This window comes from Brachyhypopomus gauderio, chromosome 2 (genome assembly GCF_052324685.1).
Source record: "Brachyhypopomus gauderio isolate BG-103 chromosome 2, BGAUD_0.2, whole genome shotgun sequence".
Classification (NCBI taxonomy): Eukaryota; Metazoa; Chordata; class Actinopteri; order Gymnotiformes; family Hypopomidae; genus Brachyhypopomus; species Brachyhypopomus gauderio.
In genome coordinates, this window is record NC_135212.1 from 23,805,887 (window position 1) to 23,827,589 (window position 21,703).

General features: G+C 44.5%; 1 protein-coding gene across 9 annotated transcripts in view; it reads right to left on the minus strand.

Moving 5' to 3' along the window:
* hydin (HYDIN axonemal central pair apparatus protein) overlaps positions 1-21,703 on the minus strand; it is a 63,692-nt gene that overhangs the window by 8,219 nt on the left and 33,770 nt on the right. For 2 of the 9 annotated variants that reach the window (XM_076992060.1, XM_076992084.1), the window contains 44 exons: positions 20,334-20,601; positions 19,959-20,168; positions 19,723-19,863; positions 19,037-19,211; positions 18,313-18,446; positions 17,830-17,969; positions 17,612-17,748; positions 17,383-17,510; positions 16,318-16,518; positions 15,969-16,115; positions 14,274-14,513; positions 13,714-13,843; positions 13,060-13,233; positions 12,773-12,937; positions 11,645-11,803; positions 11,368-11,549; positions 11,022-11,129; positions 10,674-10,857; positions 10,278-10,419; positions 9,789-9,951; positions 9,467-9,694; positions 8,598-9,038; positions 7,801-8,019; positions 7,428-7,642; positions 7,108-7,290; positions 6,881-7,000; positions 6,384-6,543; positions 5,987-6,159; positions 5,424-5,622; positions 5,112-5,211; positions 4,921-5,020; positions 4,635-4,803; positions 4,298-4,539; positions 4,114-4,213; positions 3,801-4,008; positions 3,133-3,368; positions 2,887-3,038; positions 2,595-2,790; positions 2,397-2,505; positions 1,945-2,178; positions 1,313-1,686; positions 704-864; positions 428-522; positions 54-267 (listed from right to left, as the gene is read on the minus strand). In XM_076992060.1, the coding sequence (XP_076848175.1) occupies positions 54-267; positions 428-522; positions 704-864; positions 1,313-1,686; positions 1,945-2,178; positions 2,397-2,505; positions 2,595-2,790; positions 2,887-3,038; positions 3,133-3,368; positions 3,801-4,008; positions 4,114-4,213; positions 4,298-4,539; positions 4,635-4,803; positions 4,921-5,020; positions 5,112-5,211; positions 5,424-5,622; positions 5,987-6,159; positions 6,384-6,543; positions 6,881-7,000; positions 7,108-7,290; positions 7,428-7,642; positions 7,801-8,019; positions 8,598-9,038; positions 9,467-9,694; positions 9,789-9,951; positions 10,278-10,419; positions 10,674-10,857; positions 11,022-11,129; positions 11,368-11,549; positions 11,645-11,803; positions 12,773-12,937; positions 13,060-13,233; positions 13,714-13,843; positions 14,274-14,513; positions 15,969-16,115; positions 16,318-16,518; positions 17,383-17,510; positions 17,612-17,748; positions 17,830-17,969; positions 18,313-18,446; positions 19,037-19,211; positions 19,723-19,863; positions 19,959-20,168; positions 20,334-20,601 (7,956 nt within the window). Of the gene's footprint in view, positions 1-53; positions 268-427; positions 523-703; positions 865-1,312; positions 1,687-1,944; positions 2,179-2,396; positions 2,506-2,594; positions 2,791-2,886; positions 3,039-3,132; positions 3,369-3,800; positions 4,009-4,113; positions 4,214-4,297; positions 4,540-4,634; positions 4,804-4,920; positions 5,021-5,111; positions 5,212-5,423; positions 5,623-5,986; positions 6,160-6,383; positions 6,544-6,880; positions 7,001-7,107; positions 7,291-7,427; positions 7,643-7,800; positions 8,020-8,597; positions 9,039-9,466; positions 9,695-9,788; positions 9,952-10,277; positions 10,420-10,673; positions 10,858-11,021; positions 11,130-11,367; positions 11,550-11,644; positions 11,804-12,772; positions 12,938-13,059; positions 13,234-13,713; positions 13,844-14,273; positions 14,514-15,968; positions 16,116-16,317; positions 16,519-17,382; positions 17,511-17,611; positions 17,749-17,829; positions 17,970-18,312; positions 18,447-19,036; positions 19,212-19,722; positions 19,864-19,958; positions 20,169-20,333; positions 20,602-21,703 lie in introns of those variants that run through there. The other 7 variants (XM_076992076.1, XM_076992069.1, XM_076992065.1 and 4 more) reach the window with 7 other exon arrangements.

Here is a 21,703-nt window from a genome sequence, read left to right on the forward strand (position 1 = left end):
TGAAAGCTTCTATGGGATGTTAAATAACATGAAGCTTAGCTGTAGTGGCAAACCTGCACACCAGCCTGGCCTCATAATGGCCTACGTCCAGGGGGGAGAAACGGAGGCTGAAGGTCTGGCTGGCTCCAGCCTGGATCAGACCCACGCTGGGCTCCATGCTGAAGGGTGGGAGCTCGGGATCTCCCAGCAGCAGAGTAGACACACTCGCCAAAGAGCTGGCTGGCCGCAGCCCCGTCCGGCTGCCCTGAGCAGAACGAGGGGTTGTGCCTGTACATAAAATAAACTTAAACTGAACATTTATACATGACCACACACCATCTACATACACCTTTTGAGATATTTAGGAAATGTGGGCTGCTAGAAGTAGAAACAGGAGGGTAGGTAAGGAATATGGCTGTTTCTGATGTGAGATGCATTCTTAAAGTACCTCTAAGGGTAAATGTCCCAGACTTCCCACAGGTGTCCGTCATAATGTGCCAAGAGTACTCCAGCTCCACAGTACCTTGGTTGTCCATCTGTATTCTGGAGACACCACCCAAACTATAATCATTATATTCATTCATTCCCATTCAGTTGTATTAAAGGAATACCAAAAAAGAACAATAACTAGCAGGATCCAGCTGGCATCGTAGAGATTAGACAAATTAAATAGATTCTGCAGTGATCTGCAATTATTAAGTTTTTTGGGTGAAGGCATGCATACTGGTAGACTCTGGTCTGGTAGAGCATGGTGTCTTTGAATTGGATGGTTTCAACATCACACTTGAACTTAGTATAATTGCATGTAGCACTGATCCTCAGTTCCAGCTCTCTAGAGGAGTTCTCAGAAACCAAGTGGGAAGGCTCTGGGTCAGTCTCTACAACCTGAACACAGAAAAACACCAGATGATGGTACAGCTGTTGGTTTCTAAGTGTTCAGTATTTATGGCTGTGTTTTAGTGTAATTTACAGAGAGAGCTATTTCGATTATGTGTGCGCTAGCCCTGGTATATGACTACCTTTTCAGTTGAGTGCTTTGAAGCCATTTATAGAAAAGCTTATAAAGATCATTACTGCTGCCAAACTTGAGCATGAATTACTAACAAGCCTAGCATCTGGTGCACAGTAAATGAAACTGGCTTACTGAGGAATATTAGATGTTAGCCAATGGCATTTTTTAATTCAACATTTGATAAATGTAGACTTCTTTGCATACTCTAGAACAAATTCACAGCATTAGATAAAATGTACTGTCACGCAACCAGAAATCCTGTGTGTACAAGGACCCAGAGGAGTCGGCAGCACCATCAGCATTCTCATCCCTTCCCCTCACCTTCCTTTTAGCTGGGTGCTGTGTTGAAGCATGTGTGCCTGTCTCTACCCATCTGACAGTGTGGAGGCGGTCGTCCCAGTCCGGCACCTGGTCCACGGGCTGTTGGAAGGTTATCCTGCAGAGTTTACATTTTACAACCTGTGCGATCAGCACCACGGGCTGCTCAGAGCAGAAACTCGCTGCAATCTCCTTGGTGCAGCCAGCATGGAGGTGGCCTGTCCGGGGTGAGAATCGCACATGAGGGCCATCTGGAGGCCACTCAAAGCGTAGCACCTCCACATCGCTGTGGTTGCTTAGTGTAAAAGTCTCGCGGTAAAGGCGGCCAACATGGCAGTCTCCAAAGTGCAGCAGGTCAGACCTGGGTGTGAAGGATGCTGGGAAAGGAAATGGAACATTGGGATCAGGCACATCTTTTGCCTTGATTTGCCTGCCTCATTGTTTTAGCTTATAAAGTTCTCTCTCAGGGTGCAACCAGCCAGTACTAATACTGATTAATGTAAGCTATAGGTAAAATTATGCAAATGACATCATGCATAAAGGTCTGTACACCTGCTTACAGCCAAATGTCCCAGCGCTATACAAAATGATACAGATTCTGACCGAGAGGTATACCACACAGGTTTGTTGCTCACTCTCTGTGCTGTCCTGGTCCTGATGAACCCTACTGCTGATACAGTCCAGAGAGATGATGTCACAGTAGCCCTCTCCTACCAGCTGCACCACTGTCTCCTCATACTGGTTGTCCTGCACCAACAATTGCACGACGGCCTCAAAGCTCTGTGCTCTCTCCGGCCGGAACTCCACCTTGAACATCGCCTGCTGCCTTGCCTTTAGGGTCACGGTGGCTACATGAGCCGTCTGTCTGTCTGTGGATGAGATGTCAAGTCTTTCCGTTTGCTCTCGGTCTCAATAAGGTCAAACTCAGGAAGTTATAACAGTAGAATCTTAAAAGTTGAGTTGGACAGATTTATCCAAGCTTGAGCAAAATCCTGGTGAGGACTTTTAATCGCGGCACCTGGAATTGTAATTGTAATTGTATTGTAAATGTGAATATTATAAGCTGTGTGAATTGCTAAAAACCTACCTGTTTCAAGTTCACTGGTTATGTGTGAAGTGGGAATATGGCTGCACACAGTGTCTTGGGCTGCCTGCAGTGCAAACACTCCCATCTTGTCAAGTAGATCAATGCTAACCTAAAGGAGCCACAAAGGGAGACATCATGTTGGTGAAAATGGCAGCCAGGTAAGGCAACCACACCGCTAACCGAAGCTTTGAACCTCACCTGGGCAGGCACACTGCTGATGTTCTTGATGACCAGAGGAAGGCTCTGTCTCTTGCCTACAAGCAGTTGGTTGAACTGCAATACTGGCTGGCCTTGACTGTTCTTCTGAACTGGTTTCAGGACAGTGATGTAGGGCAGATTGCCTTGCCCCATCAAATCGAACACCAGCACCTTGCCCTTGCTTGTAGGGAGCACACTAATAAAGACAAGAGTGAACCATTTCTTGCATCAGACAGTCTCCTTCACCCCCCCGAGTTAACAGGAGTCTGGTCTGCGTTAAACGCATGCTCACCTGGTTGCCGCTTCGAGGGTTGCCTCAAACACGGCAAGGTAGGTCTGCATGGCCTGGGGCGAGAAGGAGACCGTGGCAAAGGCGTGCGAGTGGCTGGGAATGGTCATCCGTGCAGGGGTTAGCTCAAACGCCTCTGAGATACGCACAGGCACCTGTAGATGTCAGAGAGCTTCAGCAAACACGATCAAAGTCAATAGATGCTGTGTGTTGTTAACGTTGGCAGCTGTGGCACACATACATACACACCTTGCTGTGGACAGCCTTGACCTGGAGATTAAGTTCACAGGGCACTTTGCCAGGGTTGGAGAGGCGGAAGCGTGCTTTGGCTGACCTCCCCACCAGAACATTGTTGAACACAAACTTGTTCTCATCCTGGATATAGATTCCCATAGCATCTCGATACTGCTCACAGTGCAGCATGTTACTGTTCTTACACAGTCTGTGCTCCTCAAAGATGGAAGCAAAGTCTTTATAAGCTATTCCTAGACACAGGGGAGAAATGCAATAATAATAATGTGTGTTTATGAAAAAAGCACTTCATATTTATGATATATCCTTAGGACGATCAGAATCATTCCGTAGAACAGCAGTTTAGATCAAAATCAGATAAGACTGTGAGGAAGGATGTGCTGTTAAATTATCATAATTTACTCATCATTTAGAGCTTAAAGGCTATATAAAAATGACTTAATTTCTCTTCCTACAATTTGTTGAAAGAATACTAAGTCAGGATATCAGCATATTAATTTCCCTGCTGAAGAAGACATTACAAAGTACTGATGTATAATATATGCTTGACACAGGATCAGGAGAGAATATTACACAAATCTCTAGCAGAGAATTGAGATGCCTTGTACGGAACCAGCAACATGACAAAGAGTTGGCACAGTGAATCTTTAAGACCAGTCACAAACCTGGCATGCAGACCTCTGCTATCAGCCTGTAGGGCACACCTCCTGGGCTGTCAGAAGGGTCCCGGTCACTTATGTCCACCACCAGGCTCTCCTGCCAGTGGCCTGTCTGCTCAGTTAGACACTCCACAGTGACTACCTGCTGGGCACCAGGTGGTAGTACACCAAAGCACGGCGTCAAGGAGAACACTCCCATAGTCAAACGTGTCTGCTGGCAAGAGAAGATGCATAAAGCTGAGTATATTAATAATCTGCATGAAATAAGTGTTTGTAAGTGATGATGGTAAAACTATAGCACTCATAGCATGCTCTCTACCTGGGTGGGAGTGTCTTTCTGGACAGACTCGGAGCGGCGTAACTTGAAAGTATTAGACGGTCTAGCCGAGGGACTCTCTCTGGATGGCTTCCTCCCCATGCTTAAAGAGATAAGGTCTCCAATCAGAGAGATTCAGACAGAATCACATCAGAAATATGGTGTAAGTAAGAGCCACTGAGTGAACCTTTTTTTCTGCGCAGGAACTGAGAAATCTTTACACATTCTGGAGATAACGAAGCGGATATCAAAGTCACCCCGGTTCTCCATGGTGAGTGTCCTCGTGTTGCGGCAGCCATGAACCAGTGCACCAAAGTTGATGTCATTCGAAGGAGTGAGACTATACTTGGAAAAGACAGACTGCACGGATATTTTGATGGGTATAATAGCAATTGTTTCTCCTCCCTCTGCGATATTTGGTTCAATCACCTGGAGCAAAGAACAAGCAGCAGCTATTCAAATCAGAGCATTGTAAGGAAAAATGTTGCTACACAGTGATTGGTCGGGGGTGGGGTCAATGTTACCTGGCATTGTAGGATTGGCTGTTCATTAATGGACACCTCTTTGCTATAGTGGAAGATGAGCTGGACGGCAGTGGGCCGTTCAGTGGGGTGGAGAGAGCCTCTCAGGGGTGTAATAGTGAACAGGGAGTTAAGGTTGGGCATTCCAGGCTCGGTGGGCTCCAGCATGAACCTGGATCAGTGGAAACCAAGTTATATCATCCCACTTTAACATTGTCATCACTGAGCCTTTAATGATATTAATGCAAATGAGCAAATGACACTGAACACTGTGTGCTTAAGTACATACTTGTAGGCTATTTCATATTTGCCTTTGTTTTTTAGATTAACAGACAGTTTCACTTCTTCGCCTACTTTAATTTTTCCAAAGTCCAGACCACCATCAGCACCTATAACACAATCAAATGAATTATGAAATTAAACATAATTGTGATTCATATAGCTAGACAGATGGGCTGCTGTCTGAGATACTGTAGGGACCTTTTGGAAAGGTGATGTCCAGAGCAACATCATAAGCCTCTGCAATGATATGAATGTTTTCCGTTTGGACAATATCAAGAATGTTCTCTTCATCAGACACCTGTTCAGCACCCACACACACACACACACACACACACACACACACACACACACACACACACACACAACAGTTTAGATGTGCAGACAGCAGTTCATATTAATCTTATTGCTTCAGATCTTTTTGCTTTTCATTCAGCATAATGATCAAATTACAAATAATCTTTGAGATGTGGACAACAATGCTCACATTTGAGCTCCTAGGCAGTGAATTACCTCTAGTCGTATGGCTTTCTTCAGGTGGATGGGCTTAATTGCCCTGAAATGGACAAGCAAGGAGACCTCGGAGTGGGGCTTTATGGTGCCATGATCCTGCGACACACTGACCTCCTCCCTCAACATCTCCAAACCACTCAGCCTCCAGGCCACAGGGAGCAGGGTGGGATTTCTCAGTTGTAGGCTCTGTGTGTCGCTCCTGAAGGAAGAGAGCAAGAGAGAGTTTCATCAGGCCGATTAAAATCAAGATCTGGATAAACAAAATGTGCTTCTATAGGTGGTCTATAATATATTAATTGTTAATGTAAGCCATGATCATTAATGCAAGCTAGGTAAGTATTATTGTAAGAAATATAAATATTCCAAAATTGCAACATATTTGCCTTGAAAAAAGATCAACAACAAAATGTGTAAGTAAAAAATTTACAGCAACAACCCAATTGACTGACTGTCAAAGGCAATTTTTTAACCTTCATGTCAGTTCTTTAACCGATATGTCAGTGTCCCATAAATCCCATGTTGAAACCCGTGTAATGGTGTAAGTGGAATGTGATGGTCCAAACCTATGAAGAAGAATCTTGTCAAAATTGAGGACTTTTTTCTCCACCTCCAGCTCTGGCCGGACTCCTCTACAGGCGATGCGAAAGACAGCAGGTTCTGGGTTCTCCTTAATATAGCACACCACGCTGTCTTCAATAACACCTGGGGTGGTGGGGTATGCCCATACTCTGAGCTCCTGCAAAATTACACGGGCCTTAAAAACACCCAAGAACACCTTGAAGACCAATCAGAAGACAGCGAAACAACCCAGTGAGGTCTCACCTCCAGAGAGGTAGTTTTGAGACTCTGACAGTGATTTGACATCATGTGACTACAGCCTTCGCTAAATCACAGAACAGCTTCATAACTAAATAGATTTGAAGTTGCATGGGATATCAGTGAGAGAATGGAAAGGCATACCTTTTTTTCATTGGGCTTAAGGACCATGTTCGGAGGGTCCAGACTGAATGTCATGGCCTTGGTATCGTGCTGAAAGCAGAAGTTCACCTCGGCTTCCATTGGTGAGTTGTTGTGCATTACTAGCCTTTCTGAGTTTTCTGGGTACTTCTTCTCTTTTTGCCTGTGTAAAGTAAACAGCTACCGTGTTACAGTGGGAACAAGGATGAGTATAACTTGTTCAATTATTTTCCAAGTGACTATGAAACACTATCACTAAAGATGTAAAAGTGAATTCTTTACAAGTACAGGCTTTACTGCTGTTCTCTACAGGATATATACACATTTTCTGCATGTTTTCAAACAGTTCACTTGAAGTCACAAGTAATAAACATTTATTTTCCTGTTCTAGGTATGAAAACTATCAAGGAGGTTTAGCAAAGTAAGCTGGAGAAGCAGTTAGATATGGCAATTCAGGTTTAAAGAGCTGGTTGTTTAATCAGCAGCACAATGACAATCACCTGTCTATGGTTTTTCTACAAAGCAAAGGGCCAAAGTCGTACAGGTCTGAGCGAATGATGTACGTCTTCTGAGAACCATTCTCAGGCTGCAGGATCTTCTTACAGTGAGCAAACACTGTCCTACCACACAGTCCCATAAAAGAACATTATCAACACAATAAATGTATTTTTCTGGGCTCCAAACACCAACCCATTGCTTTTTCTCCATATCTGCAGGAACAACTCACTTAGGGTCTTTGCTGATTGATGGGAAGGTGCAGGTCCCTCTGCAGCAGAGCTGATAGCAGCGTTTGGTCCCCATTACTTCAAAGCTAAGCGTCTGATCGAAAGTGCCAGCCATGGTTGAATGAAACCAGATCTTCATCGTCACCTCGCCGTTTGCCGGCACAACCCAGCGGAAATGTGTGAGCCTTCGGTGAAACCACAGGAACCGACACCGGCCAAACGGATCATGGGAATGAACGTTGTGTTTACAAGTGCAAGTGTGGCTGCGGTTGAGAGTGTACATGTGTGTGTGTGTGGGTGAGTGTGGGTGTACGTCCTGTACCTCTGAGTGCGCGCTGACTGGCTCTTGCCCACAGATCCACCCGGGTCAATGTCAGACGAGGAGGTGACAGCACTGAGGTGAGGAGAGCGAGAGGCTGGAGTCTTGACTCCTTTTTTGGCTGCAGATCGGCGTTTGTCTTTCAGGCTCTCTTTGGGAACCTCCTCCTTCACCGCTGCCTTCTTCCCTTTGCCCTTACTCAGGGCTGGCACCTCCTCCTGACGACCAGACATTTTCTTTCATTCATTTCATTCATTCAGATGGCTCTTACTTGTGCCACACTAAAACACCTCCAAGCTAAATCCTCTAACCCAAAAATGCAAAATGCATCACAGATGCATGTAGAAACAGACAGCTAAAAAGACACTCTGCATACCTTGGCTGCGACAATGGGAGTTGGGGCGTGTTCGTCAAGATCAGCCCCCTTTTTTCCCTCGGCCTGGTCCTCCAAAGACAGGGGAACCAAGAAGGTGAACGAGCCAGCAGAAAGTTTGGGTTGGGGCACCGATCTCCTCTTGGGGTACGGAACTACTGAGAACACCATCGGAGGAGGGATGGGCGGACCTTTGGGTCCAAGCCCCAACCCATCCAAGACCTAGGAGGGCAACGTTGGATGTGAACCTACAGCTCGAGCATGTGTATGTATGAACAGAAAAATGAGGTCATGACTATGGGATGTTGATGGAGATAAACATGCTTACAAAGAAGAATCTAGAACAGTGCTGACTGCTATTAATATCTCTAGATTTTTTCCTAGGACCCACTTAAAAAGCCCACTTATGAATAAAAATGCTTGATGTGGGCATTGATAATTTTTTCAATGCTTGGAGTCTCCTGGGAGACTTTGGAGTCTCCTAAATTTTTACAGAAATATGAGACTTTAATGTCCTAACCTGCTTTTATTCATACAAGTAAAATAGGGCCACATTTAAGGTGCTTTCAGAGTGTACAAGCAACACTGACCCATTTCCTCCATAGCAAATCTCCCTATGGGACAACCGTCTTTCTAATCTAATCTTACCTAATTTAATCTAATGTAATATCTGCCCACCCTACCGTGCTTTTTTCAAGCCACTTTTCAAGCTAACCTTTAACTTTATAAGAGCTTATGTTCAAATGTCAAACACAAACAGTCCCAATCCTCCAGGAAGTGCCTAGTTAAACCTGATCTACCTCCTCCAGGGATGGCAGCTTCGAGCTGCAGAGAAGCTCGGTCCTGCTTGGATGCTCCTTCCCGCTAACAAAGACGCAGATATGGGGGATGACCTGCGGGACCGACTCCCTCTCCGAGGCCTCTGTGCCATCGGGCAGCACGTGCGCCTGGCCGGTCTCCACCGACATCAGCTTAAGGTTGGCCGCGTCGGTTTTCAACCTCTCCCTCTCCTGTCTCTCCCGGTCAGCTTTCTCCTTCTCCCTCTCCTTTTTGGCCCTCTTGCTGGAGGCGGTGTGGTGCTCAGTGGTTTCCTCAGGCTCCTGGGGCTGCTCGTCAGAGGAGAGCATCTGGAGCAGGACGCCCTGGGTCCGGTCCCAGCACTGCAGCACGCGTCGGACGTGCGACTGGCTCTGCTCATAGAGACGGAAGCGGGAGAGCAGCTGCCTGTCGGCCTCAGCGCACTGTTAACATTATTCACAGACAAAGCTGGAATTACTACAGGAGATTTAGCAGTGAAGGAGCTCTGTCCAAATGGGTGCAGCTAATGACAATTAAGAGGTTTAGGGACTCTAAATCACCAGATTAGCTTGTTATGTGTTTCCTGGTGATGCTATCCCAGAAACAGCACTGACATTTTTGTGTTTCAATAGTTGAATTAGGCATGAATGAATAGTTCTACATGTAGAAGGGTTTCTATTTCTCTTTGGCAGCCAACTCTAAGCTAAGTGCAGGCAACACATTACAGACAAAATATGCTACCACAGGCTTCTCATATAAAGCCTCATTGTTTTCATTCATGACAGAAGTCCCATTATGGGGTTTTATAGTGATGAATGGCTCTTAGCCATATTCATCCTGCCATTTATCACTAGCTTTAGGCCAAACTGACCAGCTCTCTCTCCAGCTCATCAGTGTCAGAATCTTCATGGCCACCGGGCATGTCGTCCTTGTTTTCATTGGATTTCTTTTTCCAGCCTCCTTCTTCGAGCTCTCTGGCACTCTCCAGAGGCGAGTCTTTACCATCTTTGCTTTCCGTGCAAGCAGATATTGTCCTGCCCTCTTTAGATACAGCTGGTTGCTGGTCCAGTTTAGTGTCGGAACGCAGTGCCACAGCAGACTGCAGGGAGGCCAAACCAAACAAACAAAGTGTTTTTATAAGCTCGTCATCTCTGGGAATAGCATGTGCATTTCTCACTAGCTGCTGATCTGACCTGCTTCCCGCCCAGCTGGCTCCTCTTTCCGGAGGAGTCCTCTTTAAGCACCTCCTTCTTTCCTCTCTTGTTCTTTTTCCTCATCTCCTCCTCTTCTCTGAGTCTCTCCATCTCCTCATGCTGCCTCCGCTCCTCTTGTTCCTGCTCCAGTCTCTTCTGTTTCCTGCCGGCCGCGCACAGACAACATTCATGCTCTTATTACTTCTCACTTAGAGTACTTCTGCAGGCCAGAAAACAAGAGCCAATTTCCACAGATCTAGTTATAAACCATGACAATCCACCGGTGAACACATTTTAAAATCTAGAATTAGCGTTACTTGGCCTTTATATAGGTCAGACAACCAATTTCCTAAAAATAGAACAAAGCCTAATTACTGACCTAGTGCTAAAAAAAGTTACAATATTCAACATTCAGTATTCAAAGTTTTTCCTCATTTATCAGGCAAAGAGGGAGTTCTATATTTGTTCTAGGCATATTGAACAGGTCACCTGCGTTTGTGTTCCCTTATCATCTCTCTGTGTTGGAGGTCTATAAGTTCTCTCTCTTCCTCAGGTAGGGCATCGTACTCATCCTCATCCATCTCCTGCAGACGGAGTTGTTCTCTCTCCATCTGCTCCTTCTTTATGGCCTCTGTTCACATACACGCACATGTTTGTACTATTAGTGGTTCTCAGCTGTTTATTCTTCCATTTACCACTAGATTCATCAACGTCTGTATAGTTGCGTAACTACTGTATAGCCACTACAGTAATATTCCCGGTCTGGCACGGCAATATCCATCTTGTTTTCATTTTTCTGTTTTATTAGATTTTTATTTATCCACCCTGCCTCTCTCCCTCTCTCCCTCTCTCTCTCTCCTTATCCATCGCCTCCTGCAGCTTCACCTGCTGCCTGCCACCGTTCTCTCTCTGTGGCTTTGAAGGCGTTGTAGCTGTAGATGAGGTCGATCACATAGATGTGCTGCCGGTTGTTAAAGGCTTTGAGGACGATCTGGAGCGCAGCACTTGGGGAGCGGCAGAAAATCGTCTCCAAGCTGTCAATCACGACACCGCGGTGACAGTCGCTTAGCTACAGGCAGAGCGGGGATGCACAATTAAATTATGTCAAGAGGGTGAGCATTTGTTCCCCCACAAATGACCGTGTCGGCTGTGTAATAGGAAAAAGAAAAACTGATGACTGGCAGTTATTGTCAACCACCAAGTGATTTCCCAGTGGCTGTAGTGCTATGTTACCTGAAGTCTCTCTGACAGGATCTCCACCAGCATCTCGTCAGGCAGTAAGCCACTCACTGCTGCCAACTCACCGGTCTGGCTCATGCTCTCACTCGGTAACCTCTGAACCTGCCCAAACAACAAACAACGAAGCATAATTATACACACGCTCACATGCGCACGTATTTAATTGCCCATTCTAATTCATAACAACATTTGTGCTTTCTCTTAACCGTAAGCTAAAAGGGCTGAACAAAAATACAGAAGCGCATATAAACATTTGGCAAAATACAGACAGCATCAAGCCATCCCAAGAGAGGTTATGTAATAGCTGGTATTATGGAGTGTATAGTCCCATTAGAGGCACCATTGAAGCAGCAGGATTGGAGTTGTTGTTCTTCTTTGGTCCAGTGGTGCTGGTCTTGTTACGTGTCGATACGGTGGACGCAGGGGCTTTGGGGTCAGTGGCCTGAACTCCCTCTGCTGTGTGTCTAGCTACTGCCTCCACACTGAGAACTCCAAGAGTCTGTCCAGCAGAACCAGCCACGTCTGAACCAAAGACACAGTATCAGTCTCATCCGCTTTAGTGGGCCAAGCAAACACGTATATATGCTGTGGGTTCCGCACGCCTGTCTTGGCCTCACCCGGGTCCTCCACAGCCATCTGCGTGACCTCCATGAGCTCTCTGGCCTGTATGGCTGCACTTCTGGTGCCGGACGATACCGCCTCCTGCACCACGCCGTCGAGGGTCAGACACGCCGCACCATAGCGCCTCGCCAGACTCACCGCCAAGGCCGTCTTACCTACACATAGACTCACACCATCATCTCACCAGACCTGACCATACACACTGATGCACTGCACCATATATACCGATACACTGTACCATATATACCGATACACTGTACCATATATATTAATACACTGTATCGTATATACCGATACACTGCACCATATATACACGATACACTGCACCATATATACTGATACACTGTACCATATATACTGATACACTGTACCATATATACCGATACACTGTACCATATATACCGATACACTGTACCATATATATTAATACACTGTATCGTATATACCGATACACTGCACCATATATACACGATACACTGTACCATATATACCGATACACTGTACCATATATACCGATACACTGCACCATATATACCGATACACTGTACCATATATACTGATACACTGTACCATATATACCGATACACTGTACCATATATACCGATACACTGTACCATATATACACGATACACTGTACCATATATATTGATACACTGTACCATATATACCGATACACCGCACCATATATATTGATACACTGCATCATATATACTATACACTGCACCATATATACATTATACACTGCACCATATATACTGATACACTGCATCATATATACTATACACTGCACCATATATACACTATACACTGCACCATATATACTGATACACTGCACCATATATATTGATACACTGCACCATATATACACGATACACTGCACCATATAAACAATACACTTCACCATATTTACACTGATACACTGCACCATATGTACTGATACACTGTACCATATATATTGATACACTGTACCATATATACGATACACTGCACCATATATACACTGATACACTGTACCATATATACACTGATACACTGTACCATATATACCGATACACTGCACCATAAGTGTAGTCTGAAACAGGATGTGAGCAGCTGCTACTCCACAGCTAGGCTCGGTGTCCTACCTGAGTGAGGAGCCCCGTGCACTACGATGGCGATGCCCCTGCGATTGCGAGCAGCCCGACCCTCTGGGGACAGATCCGCACCCATGTACCGGGCCTTTGCCCTGGACACCGGGTTCACCTCCAGATCCCCCACGCAGCTCATCCTGCCGTCCTGTTTGACCAGGTCTGTGAGGAGAAGCTCTGTGAGTCTGCCTCTGTCTGAATAATGACTCCAACATAAGCACATTGCTTTAACGAGTAGTTAGTGCTGAGGATCAGTCACTTTTTTTTACTAAGCAGAAGCATACCTGCACCTGAGGGAGACACATCTTTAGATGGGACAGCAGTTGTCCCCATCCTGTCCTCCTCCACAGGATGCTCTTCAGGTGGAGAGCCAGAAAAGTCCTCATCTTGAGCCGCACTCTCCCCCTTCTCCCTGATGTTGGAAGTCTCATCCTCTGTATGTGAGCCAGACTTAAACTCTGAAGGACATATGGATGTTGCTTGGCTCCAAAATTAACAAGCATTCCCTACCAGGAAGCATCCCTTTATTATGAAGGATGATGGATCAATAGCACACAATATCTGACTGTACTCATTCATAAATGTAGAGCTCTCTGTCAGTATTTTCCAGTTTTGAGAAAAACAGCATATCTTGTGTTGTGCAAAAAGAGATGCACAGAAGCCTCTGTGAAGTATACCAGTCAAATTACATGTAGACTTTACATAACTTTGCAGATAATATAATGTATATCAGTGTTAACAATGTGTTACAATGCTTTACACATGTCTACCCATTATCTACTAGAAGCAAAACACAGCAATTTGGACCAAGTAGTTATCAATTTGCAATTTTATTTTTTTGCAATTGAGCCCATGCTAATTGGTACCTATCAGCTTTCAATAATTAAGGCTTTTGGCAGAACGATCCTATAATGGACATGTAAAGGAAAACACTATACCCTGCCCAGGTTCCTGGGAGCAGTTCTGTTTGTAGAAGTCCAGAAGTTCAGCAGGCAGGGACTCTCCAGGGGCACGAGGGGGCAGTAGCAACACATTTTGTGCGTCATAACCTTTCATCATCCTCAGAATCTGTGAAGACCAAATGAGAAGTGGCTCAAGTTCAGATAACAACAGAGCAGACAGGAAAGGCCGGAGGTGAGCTGATGCTTCAAAGTACTGTCACAGCTAAGTAGTTCTGAGGATTGGGATACAGCACTTTGAAGTTTAGTGTGCAACCTGGAACACGGAAGGGATTGAACCAGAGATATAGAGAGAGAATTGTCTTGATGCAGTGTCACCAATGGGTGACACTGTACAAAACAAGGTTTCTGTTGGGTGCAAGTGTGGTACATTCCTGGCAATGTTGTTCAATTAAAAAAGTCACAACAACAGTTTTCTACAAGGTTAAACCTTGTTCTTGGAACATAAATCACTCCTTCAAAGAAAAAGAAACAGATTAAACATTTCTTAATCACCAATCAGACCAACTTTTAACAAAAAAAAGTAAAAAGGTCAGAACCTTCTCTTCCTCCAGGTACTGCATGTCGAAGTCCAGAGAATAGAACTCGATGGAGTAGGGACAAGGGTTGTGCACCAGCACTATGGCTTCCTCCCCATTGCTGTAGGGAAGCACAGGACCCAGTTCCAGCACCGAAGTGGAGAACTGCAGCTGGGGTTCCTCACCCTGGCCCTGAGCCACCAGCAGGACCCGCTGGGTGCTCTGGGTCACGACTATCACCAGGGTCTCTCTGTACGCCCTCTGCATGGGACAAAGACATGAGAGGGATAATGACTTGACTTGTCTGTGTGTATGTGGGAGGCAAATTATTGACTGCACGCTTATTTGGGCGAGTTGAATTTCAGGTTTTGTTTGTGCAGCACTTTTACAGTGAACACTCTCGCAAACCGTTCTCAAAGAAATGTGGGCCCAAATCTTTGATGAGGATGAGAACGGCAAGGAAAAACCCTTTGGGCAAGAAACCAGAAGAAACCTTGAGAGAAGTTGAGACTCAAAAGTGGATCTTACTCCCTGGGCTGCACCAGGTAGTGATTACATGAATACCTGTGTAATAGTGAGTCACTTAACATGATATCATAGTGTGAGGTTTAATTCAAAATTTAAATTCATTTTGCATCATTATCATTGTTTCACAATACTTAGTAGTTCACCTAAGCATTACAGGCGGCTGTCATGTGGGAACATGAACAGGTGTGGCCTACAATGTTCCCTCATCCTTTTAATCTATCTGCATCAAACTAAGGTAAATGTGAATTATGTCATCAGCTATCGAGATCCTACTGTAGACAAGAAACAGAATGCTCATACTGTAGTCTACAGAGTCAATGTTCTATTATCTCCAAAGTGTTTTAAGACAAAAAATTATTTTTCATTTACTTACAGTTTCTTTTCCAATAATGCACATTTATCCCCTAGAACCATGTTTTTAATCAAACACAATTTTATAGCTCAATGCACAATCTTCTTATGTTCAGGTATGATGCTTTCTCCCCCACAGACACATCTGAATCACTCTGACAAACCACAGCACTCTCCAGAAAAAGTCAGATTTGCCTTTGCTAGAGTACAAGAGCTGGACTTGCAAATATGTGAAATATAACAAAACTGAACTGACAGAGTACCTGTCAGTACCACTCTATAGGGTATCCGTGTGTCTATTTTTCAGTTTGCAATTTGTGTGCAAGTTTTGGTGTATGTGTACTGAATATGTGTGTGTGTGTGTGTGAGTGCATGTGTGTGTAAACAAGCAGCAGTCCGAACCGAGATAAGATTAAGTGTGTGCGTCAGCTTGGCTCTTATCAGAGTCTCTCTGGGCTCATTGATCAGACCTAGCAGGGCGCCAGTCGCATGGCCTGATGGGAAGGATGAGAACTGAATATACACCAGTCTTTCCGGTGAGATATGCATTACGATATATAAATAGGAGCCGATAAAGGGTTTGGGAGCACAAGTTCTCTCTAGGATCAGGTTTGGTGACTTATAAATGCACCATGTCAGTTTTATTGATGAGTTACGGAGCATCAGCTGTGTTTACTGCTTGTTAGAAGATTCTAAAACTACTAAAACAAGCCCACCTGGATTAGATCTTGGACAGGACAAAAAATTTATTAGTTTCAGTATTGTAATTAAGTTAAATTCAATAAAACAAACACCTGATAATTCTGGAGTTACTATGGCATTCACATTTGACCTTACCCCTTCAGCAGGGGTGAATTTGACCTGAACATTGACCCTGTCCCCAGGATAAACCACACCACTGGATGGCAGCATCTCAAAGACAAGTGGAGGTGGCTGCTCAAAATGGACCTTCCGTCTCAGGTGAGGAGGGAGACGCTTCTCAGCCTGAATACGCAACAACAGAAACAATGAATAGTCATTTATGTGCCAAAATTCTGACAGAATGAGAGAACCACTCATATTCCCTTCACGTCAGGTATGTAGTGATGTATCTCAACACATTTTCAGGACTGCAGACAGCTAATCCAGTGAAGCGAGTCTCATGAGTGGCTCTGTGTGCAGCAGGGTGTGTAGGATGTCCCTGTACCTTCCTCTTGGGCTGCTCCTCCTCCTCCTCCTCGATGCTCCACTCACAGGGCACATGCTCAGGGTTGTGCAGCTGCACTGTAATCACCTGGCACATGCCACACCGCACGCTGTCGAATTGCAGCACATCTGTGCAGGCGATCAGGGAGGGCATGGTGACCACAGCACGCAAACGTACCTGCACCGTTGGACCACCAAGAACCTGTCAATCACATAGGGCTTTAAAGGAGCTTCCTCCTTCAGAGACATGGGCATGGCAAATAATACAGAAAGGAAGTGAGTGATGAGACTATACAAATCCCTCCATGACTATATTCCATTCATCACATTACTATTGTTGGGTACAATATTTTTTTACTGAGTATGAAGGAGAGTAAAAGCCTTACACATATACATGTATGTACAAAAGTTGAAAGTTTATGTTAAGTGGAAGGCTGCAGAATAACCAAGCACCAGCTCTCACGGAGCTAAATTTCACACTTGAAGGATGAACAGTTCTCTCATGGAACTCTTTTTATCTGAGAAGTGCCATTAATGCAGCAGATGCCACATCAATCCAAAGTCTTTGGAGCTTTGCAGCTTTAAAGTTAGAAGGAGCTCATCATAGCCAGACATTACCTTTCCATTTCAGCACCTGTACAAACTTCTGAGAAACGCGTTCAACTGGGGCCTACAGGCTGATGAAATCTGTAATTATTTTACCTTGAGTATTTTCAAAAACAATATGGGCCAGATGATACATCTTCCAGGGTTTAGTTCTTATTGTCTCATAAAAAGCAGAAGTATATTCCAGTAAGCACAGCCACAAAAGAAGAACTTGTTCATCAGTTACTAAAGAAAAATAAAACCCTTTGCCAAAGTTCACATGAAGTAGACCCAACATCAAATCTTTGTGATTTTGCACTCAAATGTCAAAGGTCAAACAGAACAAGGAAATCAATTATCCAAAATGTCGTCCAGTATCTCCTACTCTAAAAGCATGACTACTGATCTCCACAACCTGTAAAGGCATGACAGTGAAGATCTCCTCTGCCTGTAAAGGTATGATAGAGCTGGGCTTTCCTACCTGTAAAGGCATGACAGTGCTGATCTCCCCAAGATCCAGATTTGCACCACGTGGATCAAATTTCACTTCAAATGTCTCTGTCTCACAGTAGGGCAGATTCTTCACCCTGTCTAACTCTGTGCTGAATCCTAGGATGTGATAGGATAGGATGTGAAGTCAATATGATAATGCCAAGGCTCAGTCTATGAGATGTTAGAGCCAACAGCCATGTGGTGCTGCACGAACCAACCTGTGCCTGCTAATGATTGGTGCTCAGCTCGGAAAGACACGGAGACAGGCCCAGTGTTGGTCACTTTGATGATGTGGGTAGGAACGTTGCCATGGACCACACAGCCAAAGTCCAAGATGTAATCAGGCAAAACAAACCTGTTGAGACGATGCTTTATAAACAACCGCACTTTCTCATCAGTCAAAACAAGGATCTTTTAATAAACAAAGTGAACTTACCTGCTTAGCTTTTTGCATCGTCTGCTATCTGTGGATCCAGGTGTTTCCTTTTGCTCGGGATGCCTTTGGGATTTCTCTCTGTTTTTGACATTTTCTCTCACCAAGAGCCTTTCGACTTCCATCTGCAGCAGGACATCATACTGCACACAAACACACGAACATGCTCACTAGGTAAATCAGCAAAATGGTCAGTGACAATGTTACAACTGAAGCAAAGTGACATGCAATTCAATTTAAGATTACACTGACCAAATCTTTAGAATTGCCCTTTACAATTATTAAAAATTTGTTGTCCTAATAACTCATGTTATCTTTTCTCCATGTGTGACACACATTTGACATTAGGATGGCAGTGCGAACATGGCACAAAAAAATGGCATTTTCAATCCCGGGCCCACTTTCATATGTGGTACTGACATCCAATATGTATCCGATATGCAGCACTGTGACTCAGTGTCTGAACAGCCAGATGGAGGCACTCACAGTGGGGATGCAGTCCTCCTCAGGCAGCTCCTCTCCTCCTCCTGTCCCAGGTCTGCTCAACACCTCCTCTCTCTGCCTCCTGCTCTCCATGGCTTCTTTGGCCTCCTTCAGCACAGAGCTATATCGCTCCTCATCTATGCACAGACACAGATTCAGCCTGGATCAAGGTGGGCATGCTGCATGTTAGGGGTTAGAGTTTCATTGCCTACAGCAAAATTATATTGTGTAAAAAAAGCAACGACCTTATGATTCAAAGTCTCCCACGAATTAAACCAAAGATCTGCACTATTTACTACCAGATGCCTGACTAAGCAGTGCATTGCAGCACCTCAAATCGATAGCCAATCAAAGCCTCTGCTTTATTTCCGTTTCAGAACCAACATTTGCTGACATTTGTCTGGATCGCAGCTCCCAGTAAGTGTAAATGTGCATTCTAGGCAGGTTCCACAGATTAATCACACTCATTCACAAATTTCCAGGTTGGCCCAACACCAGATGGCTCTGATCAATAAGATTCTTCCACAGGTCTATGAACTGGTGCAGGGTCAGATGTATGTGATTAATAGCACCATTATAGTTGACTTCAAATTCCCAATCAGCAAAAATTGCAGCAAGGCTGGCCTCTCAGCTGGCCCTGAATCACACACGTTTTAGATTGGAGAGTGCAAGCCAAAGAAAGCCAAAGAATAGAAACCTAGCACTGGTCAGGTTAGTAAGGTCTTACCAAGGTCCCTGGGCAGGTCCAGGCACACTCTAGGGAAGACACCCTCTCCCCTTAGCGTAATGTCCTCTGGCTCAAAGAAAGCAACCTGTAGCTGGAAAGTCCTATGAAAAACATCTGGCATTCCAGGTAGGTAGTACACAGAGAGCTTCATTTCTGCATTCGCCTCCAAGTGCCCCTTTAGATATGTCAAAAAATGTGTATCAGGTAGTAAGTAGTCATTTCAAATTAACACATAAATGTTAAGACAGACACATGGTCTTTATCATGAGCCTCTCACCCACTGACTCTCTGACTTTGCCACAATTTGCACTGACAAACTGCAAATAGGATCTAAGGGAATCCTATTTCCTGAGACATTATGATGTGATAGGCATTGAAGACAAAAATCATCTTAAATACTGCCAGGTGAAAATTGCTTAAAGAGAGGCACTCTAACAGCCTACAATTACTATATATGGGACATTTTTAGCCTGCCATTACAAACTAAATGTAATGATCTAATTTATTTAATCCAGACTTCACTATTACCTCTTTTCCAGTCTAGGATCAAATGGTTACAATATTCCGTCTGCCTGATTGGATACGTGTAAACGGTTACAACAATCAGTCTGCCATTGTGGACACAGAATGAATGAATGAATGAAGTTATATTGAAAAAGGCTTTATGATGGCATATAGCTTCTCACCGTGCCGGGTATGACCATGGGCTGGCCGGGTAAGGGGTCTTTAGCAGAAACCTGATCGCCTTGCAGAGGAGCACTGAAGTCAAAGCCCACTTTCCCCGTGTTCCTCAGAGTGATCTCTGCTTCTGCTACACGGTCAAACACCTGAGAAAGAGAAACACATTTTTAAATGTGCTTTTATTCCAATATATAAAATTGAAAAACGACCAAACAATGGAAAATGCATGTGTGGTATAAACCTGAGGGCCAAGGTCAATGTCTGTTGTGTCCAGGGCATAGGTGACCAGTGAAGCCTCTCCTTTGACTGTGATCTCATATGTAGGGCCTTCTTCCACCTCACACAATGCCAGCATCTGACCACTGATGTGGGCGTGGCCAAAGAACGAAAACGTCACCTGCTGACTTTCACCTGGCTGTAGCACCCCATAGATCGGCAAGATGTCAAATACCTGACAAAATGAACAGTGAACATTTTTGAGTTTGAGTCATGGGTATGATATTACAACTGAAACCATTCATCAAAACTGGTCCAGGTTTCCCAAAAGATGTGTATCATCTTGTCTCATTTGAGATGATCTTAACCCAATACAATCATTTTGGGAAACGATACCTACCTCCTCCACACCAACACTAGGGACCTCTCTGCTCATTAGGCTGGCTGTGCTGAGTCCCTGCTCTGTTCCAGTGGGCCTCACCGTTGGGCCCATTCCAAAGTTATTCTGCCCATGTGGAATAGAACTGTTCTGGTTATGGGTAAGATTCTCCAATCTCAAAACATCTGGGCCAGACGTCGAGGATGACCGTTTCAGGGACAGTGTTCCCTCCTTTATCTCACTTTCTGGGTCTTCCTTGTCAACAGACTCCTCCTCTACCAACTGAGGTCTAGGGGTTTTCCAGAAAAGAACATTTATAAATCACATTTCAATGGCTCATCAAAATGCAACAAAATCTCATTTGGTCTCAATGACAGTCAAACTATCAGGGTTCAGTCTTTCCCCTTTCTATTAGGAGCTTATAGGGTCAGGCTAAGAAAATTGGTTCTGTCACAGTAGCCATTAATAACAAAGACGACTTAATAATTGAATAAGGGTCATCTATCACAACATGCCCCCACAGGAAATCTCAGCCTCACAAAAGACTGCAAAGCAGCAGAGGAATCCAGAAAGATTCGCTAGAAACTCCGATGACTGAGGAGCAAAGGATTCAAGATAACACAGTGAAAAAGACCAGCAGTGAACAAGGCATAAAAGGGGACAGAATTTGTCAAACATACACACGTGCGCACACATGCACACGCACACGCATGCACACACACGCACACACACAACTTTCCCTGACAGATGAGGATGCATAGATACACATTATGTATCACATCTTCAAACACAAGAGCTCTCAAAGTCTGGGTTTGTGCAAGTTGTTTTGTGGAAACAGCAGGGGGCAGTGTTGTATGAGGAATCAAGTCTAATTGAAGCACTTTCACTCATGCAGACAGAAAGGGCAATATTTAATGTGTAAAATGAATGCCCTCTTCAGGCCTCTGCACAGTATGAAACACCTGCATACATAAAAAAAACAACATTTTATCTTTTCGCATTTAATTTGATCTAATTTAAAGTGTAAAGAGGGTTCTGTTCTGTTCCACTGCCCTTGTTTATGCATGTTCATGGATTCCATCTTCTCTCACTAATCCCCATGACATCTCTATGGCAAACAATTTAATTAAGCAAAACTGACAGCACTGAAGGAATAAGACTGTTCATTACAGTTGTTAATGCAGTGATGCACACTCTCTCAGGAAAAGCCATCTGGCTGAAGGCTCTTCTGGGACACAAAGTATTTACAAAGAGGCACAAAAACACTGTATGTGGCACACGTATGCCACACAGTTAACATATCAGAGTGTTTATTCCTGCAGCGTCCAGCCAGCTGATGTACAGTGAAGGCTTACAGGTGATCTGCACTAGTTTTATGGGGAATGTTGTTC